General features: G+C 46.8%; 3 protein-coding genes across 3 annotated transcripts; all 3 read left to right on the forward strand.

The window, feature by feature from the left end:
• Positions 1–1,534: 1,534 nt before the first annotated feature.
• Positions 1,535–7,003, forward strand: LOC131106752 (uncharacterized). Its single transcript, XM_078799247.1, has 6 exons — positions 1,535–1,802; positions 1,868–1,978; positions 2,046–2,155; positions 5,502–5,783; positions 5,862–6,626; positions 6,839–7,003. Exons 1-6 carry the CDS (start codon positions 1,649–1,651, stop codon positions 7,001–7,003), a joined length of 1,587 nt encoding a protein of 528 aa, XP_078655373.1. The 5' UTR covers positions 1,535–1,648.
• Positions 7,004–14,855: 7,852 nt separating this feature from the next.
• Positions 14,856–16,582, forward strand: LOC144902137 (uncharacterized). The gene is made up of 2 exons (XM_078799248.1): positions 14,856–15,782; positions 16,460–16,582. Exons 1-2 carry the CDS (start codon positions 14,874–14,876, stop codon positions 16,580–16,582), a joined length of 1,032 nt encoding a protein of 343 aa, XP_078655374.1. The 5' UTR covers positions 14,856–14,873.
• A 541-nt stretch (positions 16,583–17,123) lies between these two features.
• Positions 17,124–21,838, forward strand: LOC144902138 (uncharacterized). Its single transcript, XM_078799249.1, has 2 exons — positions 17,124–21,190; positions 21,679–21,838. The coding sequence occupies exons 1-2, from the start codon at positions 17,268–17,270 to the stop codon at positions 21,836–21,838; spliced, it is 4,083 nt and encodes a 1,360-aa protein (XP_078655375.1). The 5' UTR covers positions 17,124–17,267.
• Positions 21,839–22,149: the final 311 nt, after the last annotated feature.

Consider the following 22,149-nt stretch of genomic DNA (forward strand, 5'->3'; position numbering starts at 1 on the left):
GGACCATGCTGGGGTCTCCCTTAGGGGGTTGTGGTTTGGATTTGGGTCCAAAGCATCCACCAAGCAGGCGCAGAGCCCAATATCTCCATCTCTAGTTGTCCCTCCATCCCAAGATGGCCGTCCTCCTATGAAGTGCAGTGGCGGCAAGTATGTATGTATCAGTATACATTATGTATGTATACAGTAGGTATATATCAGTATACAGTATGTATGGATATTCTCATCACCATGTCATGCTAGGACAGGGGTGGGCAAACTACGGCCCGGGGGCCACATCCGGCCTGCCCGTCCTTTCCAAAGTATTTCATTTAAACTTACCATCCAAGCTGGCATCATGGCCTGAGCCAACCTTAGGATGGTTTGATAGTTCTTTTATCAACTAGTTATTGATGTGGTCTGCTGCTGCACGTTAGCAGCCAGCTAACACTTTCACAGATACAATACTTCCAGTGTAGAATATATAGTCTGGCCCCCCATCCATTTTGTTACAACAATGCCCACCCCTGTGCTAGAACCACCTTGAGGAGGGGTAAATGTCGCCATTGGGGGCGGGGCTACGGAATCCATGGACACGTGATTGACTCCACAAGGCAACGAGTGGCTGCGACGGAATGGCGATTTCTATTATGACGTCAGAGTTGGACGTCAGTTTTCATATCTGAGTCCTAAAGGCCGGCACAGCCATTTGAGGAGAATAAGTTAGAAGAAATAAGAAGAAAATGGTCATTTTTGGAAAATTAGCTTGAGGAAAAGTTCTAATATCACGGCAATAAAATATGTACACCATAAATATTTCAGTGAAAAACCAACAGCAAAAGAGTCGAATCCCTTGTAACGGAAGCCAAATACAGAGAGTCGTGATTTGGGTGGTGGGGTGTTATGACGGGATGACACCAGCAGGTGGGAAAGGAGGACCGGCGAGCTGTCAACAACTTGGCCAATGGCTACCGATAGCAGCTAGCTAGCTAGCTTTAAAAAAAAACTACATATTTTATTACAATCTTCAATTACAAAACAGTATAACACAGTATAAGCATAATTACAGGAACATAAAAGTCCAATTCTACAGAACAATATGAACATAAATAAAAAATAAATAAATAACTAAGAAAGGAATGCTAGCTAGGTAGCTGGGGGACGGCTTTCTTCACTTATTACATCTGGTGGAACAAAGCCCCCACTAAGTTGATTTCCATCTGCCGTATTCTTTACAAGATGGCTGTGCTATCAACTTATGTCATGTCTGTCAATCTGAGTGGTGACTGTTGCACGTTTTTTTCTTCTTCTTCTTTTGGTTTAATGGAGGGTTGCATCTATGACTTTAAAAAAAAGGTGCATACTGCCACCTACTGTACCAAACTATGTATCTATCTATGTATGTATTTCCAATAATAAATATTCTCTACTTGATTTCATACTTTTAATACTGTATAAGGCTGACAAAGCCAGGATAATTGCGGCCACTTGAAGTTAATGTCAACTTCCGGTTGTGACGAGCCAATCAGAAGCGAGATTAGTTTATAAGTCCCAGGTGTGCTTGGCCGGCATGAGCCTTTTTTTTCTTTAGCGTTTTTCTTTTGTTTTGGCGGTTCTTGTCAGCAAAGCACCGTTTTGGACCCGAACCAATTGGACCGGACCGGACCGGACCATGTCGGGGCCTCCCGAGTGGATTGTGGTTTGGTTTTGGGTCACCGCGGTGACTCTAGCGCGCCTCAACAAGGCCGACACCGGCACCGACGGGGGCGCGAATGGAGGTCCGGACCCAGGATTCTTCCCGGCCCCCGTGTGGAAGTTCATGGCAGGTAAGCCCACCGGAAACTTGTGGTCCAGAGCGCAGTCAGCTTGGAAGGTCTGTGTTCTGCTTCAGTGTCGGGACGCGCGGGCATGCTGGATTCGGGTCGGCCGCGGTTCCGCTGCAGCGACACGGCGCTTTGCGTCGGTTTGTCCCTCATCAGGCACTCCAAAGCCCGCCTTCCAGGTGAGTGCGTTCGGCGTGCTCGTGGGTGCTCGCGCGCGTGTTGACGTGCGGTTCTGCTTGTCCGCAGACGGGAGCAGGCTGATGGCGCTGCCCGACGCCTGCGCCGCATCGGTTCGGAGGTTCGGTCCCTGGCTGCTGCTCAAGTTGCCGTACGACAGCTGCCACCTGGACGCGTCGGTACGTCAACCCGCTCGTGGCCGCCACGTCACACTGCTGTCAATCAAACGTGGGAGCAGGTACCTCATCAAAAGGCTGGGATTCATGTTACTGGGAAAGTGGGTTGTTTTCAAATTGCGGCCCGGGCCTCTGTGGTACGTCTGCTCAACCACCACATCTTTGACTTGGCTCGTCTTCAATTGGCCATTTCCTGTCATGATGTCATCTCACTTCCTGTTTAGCAAAGAATATAGTACTATATGGTAAAGTACTGCTATGTGGTGGTATAGTGTAGTACTGTATGGTAAAGTACAGCTACGTGTGGTGGTGGTATAGTGTAGTACTATATGGTAAAGTACAGCTACGTGTGGTGGTGGTACAGTCTAGTACTGTATAGTAAAGTACTGCTATGTGTGGTGGTACAGTATAGTAAAGTACTGCTATGTGTGGTGGTACAGTATAGTACTGTATAGTAAAGTACTGCTATGTATGGTGGTACAGTCTAGTACTGTATGGCAAAGTACTGCTGTGTGTGGTGGTGGTGGTACAGTCTAGTACTGTATGGTAAAGTACTGCTATGTGTGGTGGTGGTACAGACTAGTACTGTATGGTAAAGTACTGCTATGTGTGGTGGTGGTGGTACAGTCTAGTACTGTATGGTAAAGTACTGCTATGTGTGGTGGTGGTACGGTATGGTAAAGTACTGCTATGTGTGGTGGTGGTACAGTCTAGTACTGCATGGTAAAGTAGTGCTGTGTGGTGGTGGTACAGTCTAGTACTGTAATGTAAAGTACTGCTATGTGCGGTGGTGGTGGTACAGACTAGTACCGTATGGTAAAGTACTGCTATGTGTGGTGGTGGTACAGTCTAGTACCGTATGGCAAAGTACTGCTGTGTGTGGTGGTGGTACAGTCTAGTACGGTATGGTAAAGTACTGCTATGTGTGGTGGTGGTACAGTCTAGTACTGCATGGTAAAGTAGTGCTGTGTGGTGGTGGTACAGTCTAGTACTGTAATGTAAAGTACTGCTATGTGCGGTGGTACAGTCTAACACTGTATGGTAAAGTACTGCTATGTGTGGTGGTATAGTGTAGTACTGTATGGTAAAGTATTGCTATGTGTGGTGGTGGTACAGTCTAGTACTGTATGGTAAAGTACTGCTAAGTGTGGTGGTGGTGGTGGTACAGTCTAGTACCGTATGGTAAAGTACTGCTATGTGTGGTGGTGGTACAGTCTAGTACTGCATGGTAAAGTAGTGCTGTGTGGTGGTGGTACAGTTTAGTACCGTATGGTAAAGTACTGCTATGTGTGGTGGTGGTACAGACTAGTACTGTATGGTAAAGTACTGCTATGTGTGGTGGTGGTACAGTCTAGTACGGTATGGTAAAGTACTGCTATGTGTGGTGGTGGTACAGTCTAGTACTGCATGGTAAAGTAGTGCTGTGTGGTGGTGGTACAGTCTAGTACTGTAATGCGAAGTACTGCTATGTGTGGTGGTGGTACAGACTAGTACTGTATGGTAAAGTACTGCTATGTGTGGTGGTGGTACAGTCTAGTACGGTATGGTAAAGTACTGCTATGTGTGGTGGTGGTACAGTCTAGTACTGCATGGTAAAGTAGTGCTGTGTGGTGGTGGTACAGTCTAGTACTGTAATGTAAAGTACTGCTATGTGCGGTGGTGGTGGTACAGACTAGTACTGTATGGTAAAGTACTGCTATGTGTGGTGGTGGTGCAGTGTAGTACTGTATGGTAAAGTACTGCTATGTGTGGTGGTGGTGCAGTGTAGTACTGTATGGTAAAGTATTGCTATGTGTGGTGGTGGCACAGTGTAGTACTGTATGGTAAAGTACTGCTATGTGTGGTGGTACAGTCTAGTACTGTATGGTAAAGTACTGCTATGTGTGGTGGTACAGTGTAGAACTGAATGGTAAAGTACTGCTATGTGTGGTGGTACAGACTAGTACTGTATGGTAAAGTACTGCTATGTGTGGTGGTGGTGCAGTGTAGTACTGTATGGTAAAGTACTGCTATGTGTGGTGGTACAGTCTAGTACTGTATGGTAAAGTACTGCTATGTGTGGTGGTACAGTGTAGAACTGTATGGTAAAGTACTGCTATGTGTGGTGGTACAGTGTAGTACTGTATGGTAAAGTACTGCTATGTGTGGTGGTGGTGCAGTGTAGTACTGTATGGTAAAGTATTGCTATGTGTGGTGGTGGTACAGTGTAGTACTGTATGGTAAAGTACTGCTATGTGTGGTGGTACAGTCTAGTACTGTATCGTAAAGTACTGCTAAGTGTGGTGGTGGTGGTACAGACTAGCACTGTATGGTAAAGTATTGCTATGTGTGGTGGTACAGTGTAGTACTGTGTGGTAAAGTACTGCTATGTGTGGTGGTGGTACAGTCTAGTACTGTGTGGTAAAATACTGCTATGTGTGGTGGTGGTACAGTCTAGTACTGTGTGGTAAAGTACTGCTATGTGTGGTGGTGGTACAGTCTAGTACTGTATGGTAAAGTACCGCTATGTGTGGTGGTGGTACAGTCTAGTACTGTATGGTAAAGTACTGCTATGTGTGGTGGTGGTGGTGGTACAGACTAGTACTGTATGGTAAAGTACTGCTATGTGTGGTGGTGGTACAGTCTAGTACTGTATGGTAAAGTACTGCTATGTGTGGTGGTGGTACAGTCTAGTACTGTATGGTAAAGTACTGCTATGTGTGGTGGTGGTACAGTCTAGTACTGTATGGTAAAGTACTGCTATGTGTGGTGGTGGTGGTACAGACTAGTACTGTATGGTAAAGTACTGCTATGTGTGGTGGTACAGTGTAGTACTGTATGGTAAAGTACTGCTATGTGTGGTGGTGGTACAGTGTAGTACTGTATGGTAAAGTACTGCTATATGTGGTGATGGTACAGTGTAGTACTGTATGGTAAAGTACTGCTATGTGTGGTGATGGTACAGTGTAGTACTGTATGGTAAAGTACTGCTATGTGTGGTGATGGTACAGTGTAGTATTGTATGGTAAAGTACTGCTATGTGTGGTGGTGGTGGGACAAAAACGGTAACATCACCAACCCGCCACCACTTTGTCGCCATCACGTCGCCAAACACCTCGTAACGCGAACATGTCACATGACCCCACCAAGTGGTACGGTTCAACGTACCTTCCGTTCAGGCGTCATGTACAGCAGATTGGCATTATCCAAGCTGCACACAGACTACTTTTCTGAAATGTTTACATAGTTGTCAATGTCAGTGAGGGTATGAAATCATAGTGTAGAAAGGTATAGGAAGTAGTGCTAGCTATGCTAGCGCTCGCTTTTTGTGGAAGATGAACTGTGGAACTGATGCTGTTTTTCTGAACAGGTGTCGAATGGAAGACACCATCACCAGTTGGAAGTCCATTATTTTGACAGTCTGCTGCAAATGAACATGATGGGCGTGGCTTCCTGCGAGAGTCCAGCCACCGCGCTGCCCCTGGCACCACCGTTGGTCCTATGCGGGGCAACACAAATCCTTGTCAAACTGCCCCCTGGGACCAAACTGATGAGGATTAAAGATCTCGGAGATAAGGCTGTCATCCGGCCTCGGGTCAGCACGGCGAGGGCAGGGGCTGCGTTTGTGCAGGTCTCCACCGTAGCTAATGCGGTAGGGAACGTCAAACGGGATCCATACTGTGGAAGGTTGAAATGAGGTTTCATGTCTTCCTTTTTTTCCCCCCCCCAGGGTTCCAGCGTGGAAATAAATTATTTGGACTCTCTTGGGGACTTGTCCACCATGCTGGCAGCGTGTAACAACACGACCACGCAAAGTGGACACAAACGTCAGCCAAGATCTGTGCAGCAACTTGATATGTCGGTGCCAGGGGGTGTCGGTGTTAAAACTTCCAAACCGGAAGCAGCACCATGTAAGACCACTGGAACACAGGGCTCTTATAGCGATGCCCATATCTTTGAGTTGTGGGGTTATGACGACATTCCCATAGGACCGTATACTGCTGATGAAAAAGATGACACTCCATGTAATCAAGTGCCTGCGAGCCTGCCACCAACTCTCCCAAGCACGAGCGACGCATCTCCTCAGGTGTCCTGTGCCACAACAACCTCAACTGGTAGCACAAGGGAGTCTCCATCTGCCACCTGTCCACCCCTAATGCCAACACGTTTCACCACTGCGAAACCTTGTCCAATCACAATGCAAATTGTGCCTGCAAGCACCCCAGTGGCCGCAAGGTCTCCAGCACCAATGGCTTCTATTTCTGTGACGGAAAGTAGTCTTGCTTCAACCATAAACACTTTTGCTGCGACTAGAACTCGTAGTCCTGTACCAGTCGTGTGGACTTCAGCGCTGACCCCTGTTCCCAAGACCACCTCTGCGACCTCAACGACTGCTGTGGCAACAAATATTCATGCTTTGGTCAAATCTACACCTACCACTACGACTCCAGTGCTGACACCTCTTCCTCTAACCACAACGCCCAGTTCTGGTGCAGTAATTGCCTCTGTTGTGCCATCTACTACATTTACTCCTACACAAACAAGCAATATTGGCCCTGACTCTATCGGCACCCCTTCTGAACCTGCTCCGACCACAATGACAACTTCTGCTCCCAAAACTACCTCTTACTTAAATACTGCTCAAACCACACCTGCTTCAATCAGAAACACATCTCCCGCTACTGCTCTTGATCTGGTCGTTGGTAGTTCAACTTCCACACAAGCAACTCCTGCTTTACTCACAACAACCTCTGGTTCAACACGGACCCCAACTTCTGCTGCTACTGGTCCCACAACCACCACTTCTGTAACAACTCCTACTTTGACATCTGGTCCGACCACCACAACTCCAGTGCTCGTAACGTCTACTAAAATGATCACACCAGAAGTGACAAGTCCTGATGTACCTGGCACCATAATGGCTCTTGTGACAACACAATCTGCACTACCAACTCCCACACCACAAACAAGTAGTGCTGCTTCCCTCGGTAACCCAACTCCCAGGTCACAAGGCCCAGGTCAGCCTTTGGCGATCACAACCGGCATGGCCACATTTCCCACCAGTTCCGCTCCATCAAGCACCACAATTCCTCCAGTGACATCACCCTTTGAACCAACAGCTATGACGTCGGTAATCTTTCATGGTATACATGGTATACCTTCTGAATCAACACCAGTAACAACCAGTAATCATGGACCAAGTACCATAACTCTAGTGTCAGCCCCACCTGAACAAACAACCACCACAAGACTTTCTGAACGAACCCTTTCAGTTATGACCATCTACCAAGAGAATATGCCGAGCATCACAACCCTGACAAGCGATCCTGAACAAACAACCATTCCCAAAGTTCAAAGCACCTCAACACAGTCGAAACAAACATCTGCTACACCAATCACAGCCAGTCCTGCTCTGCAAAGCAGCAAAACCTTTGTGACAAGCCCCTCTGAACCACAACCGATCATGCCAGGAACAAGTCCTGATCTACCAAGCACAACTCCTGAACTAATAACTACCCAATCGGTACCATCTTTTCTTGATGTACCCAGCACCACAACTCCGCTTGTGACACCCCTTTTTGAATCAACTGCTACACCAGTAACAAAGGGCCGCAGTCCACCAAGCACAACCTATCTATCAGAAATGACTTCCTTGCCAGGAACAACTAGTCCTGCTCCACAAAGCAAAACTCCCCTTGTGACACCTTCTGAACAAACAATGCCTGTAAAAAACAGTTCTACCAGTAGACTAACCACACCCTCCCTTATCACAATTCCTGTTGCACAAACGACCACACCTGTAATGAAGGGTCCTGCTCCACCAAGCATCACAACTCCTTATTACACCACACCAGTGACAGCCAGTTTTGCTTCACAGAGCAGCACAAGTCCACTTTTACCAACCTCGACTGAACGAACTACCACGCCAGTAAGAACCACAGTGCCACTTGTGGCAACTTTTCCTGAACCAACAACCAGTCCAGATCTAGAAAGTCGCACTACCCTGGCGGGGATGGCTAATACCCCACCAACTCTGACCCTAACGTCAGTGCCCATAACCACCTCTGCCTCAACCACACCAACAAACATTCAAGCAACAACTCCTCGCCTGGTCATGACTTCATCTACTCCATTATTTAATCTGCCACCACAAGGCCCCGGTCAACCTTTGATGGCCACAAGTATGACCATGCCAACAAGTCTTCTTCAAACAAGCACCACAAGTCCCCTTGTGACAACCCCTTCTGGACCAACAACTACACCACCAGTAAGAACCAGTCCTAACGTACGAAGCACCGGAACTCCACTGGTGACAACACCTTCTGAAAGAACGAATACTTCCCTCGTAATAATCAGTCATGCGCCACCAAACACCACAACTGGCCTTGGGACAACCTCGTCTGTATCGACCACAACCAGTACTGACAGACCGAGCACCACAAGCCCTTCTCAACATACAAAGCAACAAACAAGCAGTCCTTATGTACCATGGACCACACCGCCACTTGGTAGAACCCCTTCTGAGTCAACCATGACCGTGCCAGTAACAACCAGTCCTGATGTACCAAGCACTACATCTGCACTTGAGACAACACCTTCTGATCATACAACCCCTATGGCAGGAAGACCAGACCATGCTCCACAAAGCCCCACAAATAATCTAGTGACAACCCCTGCTAAATCAACAAAGTTGGCAACCAGTCCTGATGTACCAAACAGCACACGTGATCTTGTGACATCTTCTGAATCGACTATCATGCCGAAAACCAGGGCTTCTCCGCCAACCCCCACAACTGGTCTTGTGACAACACCTTATTACTCAACCTCTACCAGGCCAGTAACAATCAGGACTCGTGTGATAACCCCTTCCGAAACTGAAATGGCAGTAACGCCCAGTCCTGAGTTTCCAAGCACCGCATCTGCACTTGAGACAACACCTTCTGATCATACAACTCCCGTGGTAGGAACAGACCATGCTCCACAACCCCCCACAAATAATCTTGTGACAACCTCCGCTAAATCAAAGCTAGTAACCAGTCGCGATGTACCACACAGCACACATAGTCTTGTGACATCACCTTTTGAATCAATGACGGCCATACCAGAAACAACCAGGCCTGCGCCACTAACCCCCACAACTGGTCATGTGACAACACCATATTACTCAACCGCTACCAGGCCAGTAACAACCAGTCCGGCTTCACTAAGCACCACAACTGGTCTTGTGACACCTTCTGAATCAACCATCACCACACTGGTAAAAACACATCCTGATGTACCAAGGACCACAACTCCTTCTCAACGAATGACAATGCTGAAAACAACCAGTCCTGATGGTGCTGCTCTCACCACACCGGTAGCAACCAGTCCTCCTCCCCCAAGCACCACAGCAGGTCTTATGGCAACCCCTTCTGAAAAAATGACCACTCTAGTAACCACTTCTGGTCTTCAAAGCACCACCATTGGTCTTGTGAAAACCCCTTTTGAATCATCAATGACTGCACCAGTAACTGGTCCTGCTGCACCAAGCACCACAACGCCACCCAAAACCGCCACCCCAAGAACTAGTCCTGCTCCACCAAGCACCACAGCTGATATTGTGACATCTGAATCAACCACTACCACACCAGTAACGAATGCTGATAGACGAAGCACCCCAAGCCCTTCTGAAGAAACTACAATGCGGCAAAAAGGCAGTCCTGCTACAACAACAACAATTGGTCTCATCACATCAAGTACCACAAACCTTACTGCATCAACTTTAAACCTAGTAACAACTTCTGCTGCTGTGTCAAGCAGCCCATCCCCTTTTCACAAAACTACCGCCATGCCAATAGTATCCAGTGCTGATGTACCTAGCACAACATTTCCTTCTGAAAGGGCAATCTCGCCAGTAACTGGTCCTGCTTCAGCCAGAACCACATCTGGTCTTGTGACATCACCTTCTGAATCAACCTCTACCACACTGGTAACAACCAGTCCTGATGCACCAAGCACAAGCCATTCTGAAGGAACTACAATGCCACAAACAACCAGTCCTGACACTCAAAGAACCACAACTCCTTTTGAATCTGGTACTACCATGGCAGTAACCAAAATGGATAGACCAATCACCTCAAGCCCTTCTGAAGGAACTACAAGGCCACACACTACCAGTCCTGTTCCACCAAGCACCCAAACAGGTTTTGTACCCTCTGGATCAACCACTACCACACTGGTAACCAGTCCTGGTGTTTCAAGCACCACGACCCCCCCTGTGGCGACCCTTTCTGAATCAACGACTATCATACCACAAATAATCAGTACTGATCGACCAAGCACCACAACTTTCCTTGTGACAACCTTTTCTGAATCGCAAGCTACCATACCAAAAACCAGTCACACTCCACAAAGTGCCACACCAGGTCTTGTGACAACCCCTTCTGAATTAGCAACTACCACGGCAAGAACAACTGAAGCAAGTATAACCACACCAGTATCGGCCAGTCCTGATTTTCTAAGCACCACAACTCCCATTGTAGTAGTTTCTTCTGAATCAACATCTACCATACCAGAAACGACCAGTCCTCCATCAAGGGCCACAACTCAATCTGAACAAATGATTCCCGTAAACGGCCCTGCTCTGTCAAGCATCACAACTGGTCTTGTGACAAAGCAGTCTAAATCAATTATGAGCACACCAGTAACAACCAGTCCTGATGTACCGAGCATCACTCCCGTTGTGACAACCCCTTCTAAATCAACTACAAAGCCAGTCACTGCCAGTGTACCAAGCAGCACAACCCCAACAGAAACAACCACATCGGCAGTAACTAGTCCTAATTTTCCAAACACCACAAATCCTCTTGTAATAACCCCTTCTGAATCAAGAACAACCACACCAGTGACGAATACTGATATACCAAACACAACAACTAGCCCTGCTCCACAAAGCACCACAACTGGCCTTGTGACGGCACTTTCTGAATCGACCACTACCACAATGACAACCAGTCTTGATGTGCCAAGAACTGCAACCCCTTCTGAACCAGCAACTACCCTGCCAGTAGCAACCAGTAATTATGGAACAAGCACAACTATTGTGACAACCCCTTCTCAAATGACTACCACAGCAGTAATAACCAGTCCTGATTTTCCAAGCACCACAACTCCTCTCGTGACAACCCTTTCTGATATGACAATAGGAAAAACTGCTCCACCAAGCACCACAACTTCTTTTGGGACATTACTTTCTGAATCAACAATGATGGCAAACACAACCCCTTCAGGGACAGCAACTACCCTGACAGGAGTAACTGGGACTGATGTACCAAGCACAACTCCTGTGATAACCCCTTTTGAAACAAGCACAGCAGTAACAAGCAGTACTGATATTCATCGGACCACACCTCTTGTAATAACTCCTTTTGAATCAAGTACGGCCACACCAGTAACCAGTATTGATAGACAAAGCACGACACGGCCTCCTGAAGGAACTACAATGCCAGAAACTAGTCCTGCGCCACCAAACACCACAACTGGTCTTGTGACAACCTCTTCTGAGACAACCACTACCATACCAGAAACGACCAGTCCTCCTTCACCAAGGACCACAACTCCATCTGAACAAAATATTCCTGTAATCAGTCCTGCTCTGCCAAGCATCACAACTGGTCTTGTGACAAAACAGTCTAAATCAACTATGACCACACCAGTAACAACCAGTCCTGATGTACCGAGCATCACTCCCCTTGTGACAACCCATTCTAAATCAACTAAAACTGCACCACACATGATTAGCTCTGCTCCACCAAGCTCCACAACTGTGACAAACTCTTTTAAAACAACTACAAAGCCAGTCACTACCAGCCTTGATGCTCCAACCAGCACAACCCCTTCAGAAACAACCACATCAGCAGTAACTAGTCCTAATTTTCCAAACACCACAAATCTTCTTGTCATAACCACTTCTGAAGCGAGTACGTCCACACCGGTGACAGATACTGATAGACCCACAAGCCCTCCTGGAGGAACTACAATGCCACAAACAACCAGTCCTGATTTTCCAAACACAAAATCCGCACTTGTGACATCTTCTGAACATACAACTCTGTTGCCAGAATCATCCGGTCTTGCTCTGCCTTCGGCATCAACTGAGGTACCAAGCCGAACAACCCCTTCTGGACCAGCAATTGCCCTGCCAGTAATAACCAGTACTGATGTAACAAGCACAACTCTTGTGACAACCCATTTTAAATCAACTACTATCATACCAGAAACAACCAGTCTCGCTCTGCCAAGTTTCACAAGTGGTCTTGTGACAATTCATCCTGAATCAACTACCATACTAGAAACCAGTCCTGCTGCACCAAGCATGACTGATTTTGTGATAACCCCTTCTGAGGCAAGTACGACCACACCAGTAACCAATACTGATAGACCAAACACCCCAAGCCCTTTTGAAGGCACTACCATGCCACAAACAGGTCCTGCTCCACAAAGCACCCCACTGGGTCTTGAGACGACACCTACTGAAAAAAACCCTACCACACTGGTTATAACCAGTCCCGATGTACCAAGCACCACAACTCCCCTTGTGACAACCACTTCTGAAGCAACTACCGAACCAAAAACAAGAAGCACTCTTCCACCAAAGTCCACAATTAATCACGTGACAACCCCTGATGTACTAAGCGGCACAACCCCTTCTGAACCAGCAACTACCCTGCCAGGAAAAAACAGTACTGTTACATCAGTACTGTTTTTTGTGACAACCCCTTCTGAAACAACCACCACAGCAATAACAAGCAGTCCTGATTTTGCAAGCACCACTACTCCTCTTGTAATAACCCCTTCTGAATCAAGTATGAACACACCAGTAACCAATATTGATAGACCAAACACCTCAAGCCCTTCTGAAGGAACTACAATGCCACAAACAACCAGTCCTGCTCCACCAAGAACCACAACTCCTCCTGAACCAACTACCATACTAGAAACCACTCCTGCTACATCAAGCACGACTGGTTTTGTTTTAACCCCTTCTGAAGCAAGTCCGACCACAACAGTAACCAATACTGATAGACCAAACACCACAGGCCCTTTTGAAATGACGACAATGCCACAAACAACCAGTCCTGCTCCACAAAGCACCACAGTGGGTCTTGAGAAGACACCTTCTGAAACCACTACCACACTGGTTGCAACTAGTCCTGATGAACCAAGCACCACAACTCCCCTTGTGACAACCACTTTTGAAGCAACTACCAAATCACAAACCAAAAGCTCTACTCCACCAAGCTCTACAACTAATCACATGACAACCCTTTCTAAATCAACTCTGACAAAAATGGTAACTAGTACTGATGTACCAAGAAGCACAGCCCGTTCTGAACCAGCAACTACCGTGCCACTAAAAACAAGTACTGATGTAACAAGCACAACTATTGTGACAACCCCTTCTGAACAGACCACCACAGCAGTAACAACCAGTCCTGATTTTCCAAGCACCACTATTGCACCTCTTGTAATAACCCCTTCTGAATCAAGTATGAACACACCAGTAACCGATATTGATAGACCCAGCCCTTCTGAAGCAACAATGCAACAAACTAGTCCTGCTCCACAAAGCACCGCAGTTCCTCAATCAACTCCAACCACATTAGTAACAACCAGTCCTGATGTACCAAGCCCCAATAGTCCCCTTCTGACATCCCCTTCCGAATCAACAATTACCATACTGGAAGCAACCAGCCCTGATCCACCAAGTACTGCAACTCGTCTTGGGATAACCTCTTCTAAATCTGCTACCATACCAGAAAGAACCAGTCTTGCTCTGCCAAGTATCACAACTGTTCTTGTGGCAACACTTTCTAAATCAATTTTGACCACACCGGCAACAACCAGTCAGGATGTGCCAAGTGCCACAACTCCCCTTGTGACAACCTCTTCTGAATCAAATATTGCACCACAAACAACCAGCTCTACAACTGACGTGACAATCCCACCTAAATCAAGAACTACAAAGCCAGTATCAAGCAGTCTTGATATACCAAGTAGCACAACGCCTTCAGAACCAGCAACTACCGTGCCAGTAGCAAGTAGGACTGTGCCAAGCACTGTGACAACCCCGTCTAAATCAAGTATGACCACACCAGTAACCGATACTGATAGAACAAGCACCACAAGCCCTCCTGAAAGCACTACCATGCCACAAACCAGCCCTGCTCCACAAAGCACCACAGTGCGTCTTGAGACAACACCTTCTGAAACCACTACCACACTGGTTGCAACTAGTCCTGATGTACCAAGCACCCCAACTGGTCTTGTGATAACACTTTCTGAATCAACCACACCAACAACCAGTCCTGATGTACCAAGCGCCACAACAACCCCCCATGAATCCTCTACCATACTGGAAACAACCAGCCCTGCTACACAAAATATGATTGGTTTTGTGATAACCCCTTCCAAGGCAAGTACGACCACGTCAGTAACCAAGACTGATAGACCAAGCACCACAAGCCCTCCTGAAAGCACTACCATGACACAAACAGGTCCTCCTCCACAAAGCACCACAGTGGGTCTTGAGAATGCACCTTCTGAAACCACTACCACACTGGTTACCAGTCCTGCTGTACCAAGCACCACAACTCCCCTTGTGACGATGACTTCTGAAGCAACTACCAAACCAAAAATCTCTCTTCCACCAAACTTCACAACTAATCATGTGACAACGCCTTCAAAATCAACAATTACAAAAATGGTAACTAGTGTTGATGTACCAAGCAGCACAACCCCTTCTGAACCAGCAACTACCCTGCCAGTAAAAACCAGTTCTGATGTAACAAGCACAACTCTTGTGACAACCCCTTCTGAATTGACCACCACAGCAGTAACAACCAGTCCTGAATTTCCAAGCACCACTGGTTTTGTGACAGCACCTTCTGAAACAGCCAGTACCACACTGGTAACAACCAGTCCTGATACATCAAGCACCATAACTCCCTTTGTGACAGCTCCTTTTGAACAGACAACTACCACACGAGTAACCACTCATCCTACTCCACCAAGCACCACAGTGGGTCTTGTGAAGACAACTTCTGACTCAACGACTACGCTAATAACTAATTCTGCTCCACAAAGCACCATGACACCCACTGTGAGAATCCTTTTAAAATCACCAATGACCATGCAAGTAACAACCAGTCCTGCTACATCAAGGACTACAACTGGTTATGTGACCACCTCTTTTGTATTAACCACGACCAGATTAGTGACAACCGATCCTGATGTACCAAGAGTCTCAACAACTACCATACCAGAAATGACCAGTCCTGCTACACTACATTCGACTGGTTTTGTGATAACCCCTTCTGAGGCAAATACGACCACGCCAGTAACCAATACTGATAGACCAAGCAGCACAAGCCCTCGTGAAAGCACTACCATACCACAGACCAGACCTGCTCCACAAAGCACCACAGTGGGTCTTGAGAATGCACCTTCTGAAACCACTACCACACTGGTTACAACTAGTCCTGATGTACCAAGCACCACAACTCCCCTTGTGACAACCACTTCTGAAGCAACTACCAAATCACAAACCAAAAGCTCTACTCCACCAAGCTCCACAACTAATCACGTGACAACCTCTTCTAAACCAACTATGGTAACTAGAGTTAATGTACCAAGCAGCACAACCCCTTCTGAACCAGCAACTAACCTGCCAGTAAAAACCAGTACTGATGTAACAAGCGCAACACTTGTGGCAACACCTTCTGAATCAACCACCACAGCAGTAACCAGTCCTTATTTTCCAAGCACCACTGGTTTTGTGACTGCAGCTTCTGAAACAGCCAGTAACACTCTGGTAATGACCACCACAGCCGTAACAGCCAGTCCTGATTTTCCAAGCACCACAACTCCTCTTGTTATAACCCCTTCTGAATCAACCACTATCATACCAGAAACAACCAGTCCCGCTCTGCCAAGTATCACAAGTGGTCTTGTGTTGACACTTCCTACATCAAATTTCACCACGCCACCAACAACCAGTCAGGATGTACCAGCTTCCACAACTCCCCTTGTGACAACCTCTTCTGAATCTGCAACTAATTATGTGACAATCCCTTCTAAATCAAGAACTACAAAGCTGCTAACAATCAGTCTTGATGTACCAAGCAGCACAACCCCTTCAGGACTGGTAGCAACTAGGTCTGCTGTACCAAGGACCACAACTCCTCTTGTGATAACCCCTTCTCAATCAGGTATGACCACACCAGTAACCAGCCCTGATGTAACAAGCCCCACAAGACGTGATAGAACTAAAATGCCAGGAAACACCAGTTCTGCTCCACCAAGAACCACACCCTCTTTTGGGACATTACTTTCCGAATCAACTACAAGTTCAGTAATGACCAGTCCTGTTCAGCCAATCACCACAACTCCCCTTGTGACAAGCACTTCTGAAGCAACTACCGAACCACAAACCAGAAGCTCTACTCCACCAAGCTCCACAACTAATCACGTGACAACCTCTTCTAAACCAACTATGGTAACTAGAGTTAATGTACCAAGCAGCACAACCCCTTCTGAACCAGCAACTAACCTGCCAGTAAAAACCAGTACTGATGTAACAAGCGCAACACTTGTGGCAACACCTTCTGAATCAACCACCACAGCAGTAACCAGTCCTGATTTTCCAAGCACCACTGGTTTTGTGACGGCAGCTTCTGAAACAGCCAGTAACACTCTGGTAATGACCACCACAGCCGTAACAGCCAGTCCTGATTTTCCAAGCACCACAACTCCTCTTATTATAACCCCTTCTGAATCAACCACTATCATACCAGAAACAACCAGTCCCGCTCTGCCAAGTATCACAAGTGGTCTTGTGTTGACACTTCCTACATCAAATTTCACCACGCCACCAACAACCAGTCAGGATGTACCAGCTTCCACAACTCCCCTTGTGACAACCTCTTCTGAATCTGCAACTAATTATGTGACAATCCCTTCTAAATCAAGAACTACAAAGCTGCTAGCAATCAGTCTTGATGTACCAAGCAGCACAACCCCTTCAGGACTGGTAGCAACTAGGTCTGCTGTACCAAGGACCACAACTCCTCTTGTGATAACCCCTTCTCAATCAGGTATGACCACACCAGTAACCAGCCCTGATGTAACAAGCCCCACAAGACGTGATAGAACTAAAATGCCAGGAAACACCAGTTCTGCTCCACCAAGAACCACACCCTCTTTTGGGACATTACTTTCCGAATCAACTACAAGGTCAGTAATGACCAGTCCTGTTCAGCCAATCACCACAACTCCCCTTGTGACAAGCACTTCTGAAGCAACTACCGAACCACAAACCAGAAGCTCTACTCCACCAAACTCTACAACTAATCACGTGACAACCCCTTCTAAACCAATTATGGTAACTAGAGTTAATGTACCAAGCGGCACAACCCCTTCTGAACCAGCAACTACCCTGCCAGTAAAAACCAGTATTGATCTAACAAGCGCAACTCTTGTGGCAACCCCTTCTGAATCGACCACCACAGCAGTAACCAGTCCTGATTTTCCAAGCACCACTGGTTTTGTGATAGCAGCTTCTGAAACGGCCAGTACCACACTGGTAATGACCAGTACAGCTGTAACAGCCAGTCCTGATTTTCCAAGCACCACAACTCCTCTTGTAATAACCCCTTCTGAATCAACCACTATCATACCCGAAACAACCAGTCCTGCTCCACCAAGCACATCTTATTTTGCAACATTACTTTATGAATCAGATACGACACCAGTAACAACCAGACCTGTTCAACCAATCACCACAGCTCCTCTTGGGATAACTTCTTCTGAATCGGCTATCAGACCAGAAACAACCAGTCCCGCTCTGCCAAGCACCACAACGCCTCCTGAATCAACAACTACCATACTAGAAACCAGTCCTGCTACACCAAGCACAACTAATTTTGTGATAACCCCTTCCGAGGCAAGTACAGCCATGCTAGTCACCAATACTGATAGACCAAGCACTTCTGAAAGCACTACCATGCCACAAACAACCAGTCCTGCTCCAAAAAGCACCACACTGGGTCTTGAGACATCACCTACTGAGAAAAACACTACCACATTGGTTATAACCAGTCCCGATGTACCAAGCACCACAACTCCCCTTGTGTCAACCACTTCTGAAGCAACTACTAAATCGACTACAAAAAAGGTAACTAGTGTTGATGTACCAAGCAGCACAACCCCTTCTGAACAATCAACTACCCTGTCGGTAAAAACCAGTACTGATGTACCAAGCACAACACTTGTGGCAACCTCTTCTGAATCGACCACCACAGCAGAAACAACCAGTCCTGATTTTCCAAGCACCACTATCTTTGTGACGTCTCCTTTTGAACAAACTACCACACCAGTAACAACTAGTCCTCCAAGTACGACATTGGGTCTGGTGAAGACCACTTCCTACTCAACGACCACGCTAACAACCAGCACCACCAAACCTGCCGTGACAATCCTTTTTAAATCACCTATGACCACGCCAGAAACATCCCGTCCTGCTCCCCCAAGCACCACCACTGGTCTTATGACAACCGATTCTGAATCAACAAGTGCAAAGCTAGTAACAGGCAGTCTTGATATACCAAAGAGCACAACCACTTCTGGACCAGTAACTACCCTGCCAGCAGGAACGAGTACTGATGTAACAAGCACAACTATTGTGACAACCGCTTCTGAAACGACCACCACAGCATTAACAACCAGTCCTGATTTTCCAAGCACCACTACTCCTCTTGTAATAACCCCTTCTGAATCAAGTACGACCACACCAGTGACAAATATTGACATACCAAACACCACAAGTCCTTCTGAGGGAACTACAATGGCACAATCCATTTCTGATGTACCAACCACCACAACTCGCTTTGTGACAACACCTTCTCAATCAACCACTACCACACTGGTGACAACCAGTCCTAATATACTGAGCACAACTCTAGTGACAACCCCTTCTGAAATGGCTACCTCAGCAGGAACAACCAGTCCTGCTCCACCAAGAACCACACCTCCTCTTGGGACATCACCTCCTAAAGCAATTACCACACAAACAACCAGTCCTGCTCCACTACGCACCACAAGTGGTATCGTGACAACCACTTCTGCATCAATTTTGACCACACCAGTCACAACCAGAACTGATGTAGTTAGCACAACTCTTGTGAGAACCTTTTCTAAAACTGAGACTGTAACAACCGGTTCTGATTTTCAAAGCCCTACATTTCCACTTGTGACAACACCTGCTGAACATACAATTCCAATGCCAAGAGCAACCAGTCTTTCTCCAACCAGTAGCACGACTGGCCTTGTAACAACCCCCTCTGAAGCAACTACAATCACACCAGTAAGAACCAGTACTGGTATACCAATCACAACTCTGACCTCTTCTGAAACTACCAAAGTGGTAACGACCAAACTTGAGTTTCAAAGCACAACAGCAACACCTTTTATACCAACAAGTACCACGCCAGTAACCAGTCCTGATAGACCAAGCACCACAACTCCTCTCGTGACAACCCTTTCAGAAACTTCAACTACCACGCAACCATTAACCAATCCTGCTCCACAAATCACTGTGCTTATGGCACCTTCAGGACCCACAGCTGTAACGGCCAGTCCTGAACCAACAACCAGCCCTGATATGCAAAGTACAACAACCTCTTCTGAAACTACAATACCAATAACCAATCCTGAGGAACCAAGCAGAACAGGTCTTATGGCAACCTCTACAGAATCAACAAGAGCTCCAGTAACGAGTCCTGCTTTGCCACGCACCACTCTTCTTGTGACACCATCAGAACCAACTACTACCACACCAGGCGTGACCCCTCCTGAACCAACAACCAGTCGTGATATGGAAAACACAACCACTTTTGCATTTACAATTACCCCACCAGTAACAAGCAGTCATGGCGCACCAAGCACAACTCCCCTTGTGACAACCCCCGCTGAACCGACAGTTACCACGCTCAAAACCAGTCTTGATGTACAAAATACCATTCCTCTCGTCTCCATACCTTTAGAACCAATGACAACTGATCATGATGTACTAAGCACTACAATGCTTTCTGAGCAAACTACCATGCCAGCAAGAACCAGGCTTGAGTCTCCAAGCACAACACCGCCTTTTGTGGCAAGACCCTTTAAACCAAAAACTACCACATCAGTAATAACCAGTGCTGATGTACCCAACACCACAACTCCCCTTGTGAAAACACTGATTGAACCAACTGAGACCATGCCGGTAACCAGTCCTGCCCCACCAATCACCAGAACACTTCAGACTCATTCAGAAGAAACTATTACCACACAAGTAGCAACCAGTCGTGATATACAAAGTGCCACAAACCCTTATGAGCATCTGGCCACACCACTAACAAGAGGTTCTACTCTACCCAAAACCACTACTGGTCTTCTGCCAACCCTGTCTGAACAAACTACCATGGCGGTAAAAAACAGTCCTGAGCTACCAAGCACCACAACTCCCCTTCTGATTGCACCTTCTGAACAAACACCCAAGCCAGGCACAACCAGTACTGATGTACTAAGCACACATGTACCAACCCGTACTGAATCATCTACCACAACAGTAATTACTGATGCTGAACCTAGAACTAACACACATCTAACAAGTCCGAATTCACCAATCACCACTCCTCTTGTGAGGATTGCTCTAATCACATCTTCTGAACAAAATGCTACCAAGTCAGTCACAACCAGTCCTGCACCACCAAGCACCACAGCTGCTCTTGTGACTACACAGTCTGAACCAGTACGACCCACGCCAGTAACAACCCCTTCAGAACCAAATACCGTGCTAGCAACAGCCACTCCTGATCTACCAAGCACCCCAGTTCCTCTTGGGACAGCACTTTTTGAACCAACTGCCACCCCACCAGTAACAATCAGTTCTGCACCACAAAGCAGCGCAACTGGTCTTGCGATAACCCCTGTTGGCACCACAATTGCTCTTGTAATACCTTCTGAATCAGTGATCACCATGTCAGGAACAACCAGTTCTGCACCACCAAGCACCACAGTTGCTCTTGTGACTACACAGTCTGAAACAAGAACCACCTCAGTAACAAACAGTCCTGATACACCAAGTGACACGACCTTGCTTGTGTCAGCTGAAACTACGACTACTAGGCAAGTAACTCGTCCTTCTGCAACAAGCACATTGGTGACACCTTCAGAACCAGCTATGACAAAACCAATAACAATCAGTCCTGATGTTCCAACCAGCACAACTGTTGCAACACCAACTGACCAACAAATGACCACGCTAGAAACAACTAGTCCTGATGTGCAAAAGACCGCAATTTCTCCTGTGACGAAACCTTTTGAATCAACTACAATGCCAGCAACAACCAGTTTTGACGTTTCAAGCGCCACAACAGCTTCTGAACCAACTACAATGCAACTAATAAGCAGTCCAAGCACCGCTACTGATCTTGTGACAACACCTTCTCCTCTTCTGGCTCCTTCAGAACTGACTGGCATGCCAGTAACAAACAGGGCTGCTCCAATAAGCAGTACCCAACCAGTGACCTCAACTCCACTAGCAACCATTCCTGGTGTGTCAAAAGCAATTCCTTTTATGACATCTTCAGAACCAACTTCCACCATGGCAGTAACAACCATACCTGATCCAACAAGCATCACAACTCATGTGATAACCTTTTCTGAATCAACTACATTCATGTTAAAAACCATCAGTTCTGATGTACCAAGCATCACAAGTCTTATGACATCTTCAGAACCAACTATAACCATGCCAGTGACGCCACCACCTGAACTAATCCCCAAACCTGATATACCAAGGACCACAACACCTGAACCAGTTAGGACCATGCCAACCCCTTTTGAACAAACTACAGTGTCAAAAACAACCAGTCCTGATGTACCACACACCAAAACTCCTTTTGGGACATCACCTTTAGAACAAACTACTCCAACAC

The sequence above is a fragment of the Doryrhamphus excisus genome, linkage group LG19 (assembly GCF_037039965.1).
Source record: "Doryrhamphus excisus strain RoL-2023G ecotype Guam linkage group LG19, RoL_Dexc_Guam_v1.1, whole genome shotgun sequence".
NCBI classification, from domain to species: domain Eukaryota; kingdom Metazoa; phylum Chordata; class Actinopteri; order Syngnathiformes; family Syngnathidae; genus Doryrhamphus; species Doryrhamphus excisus.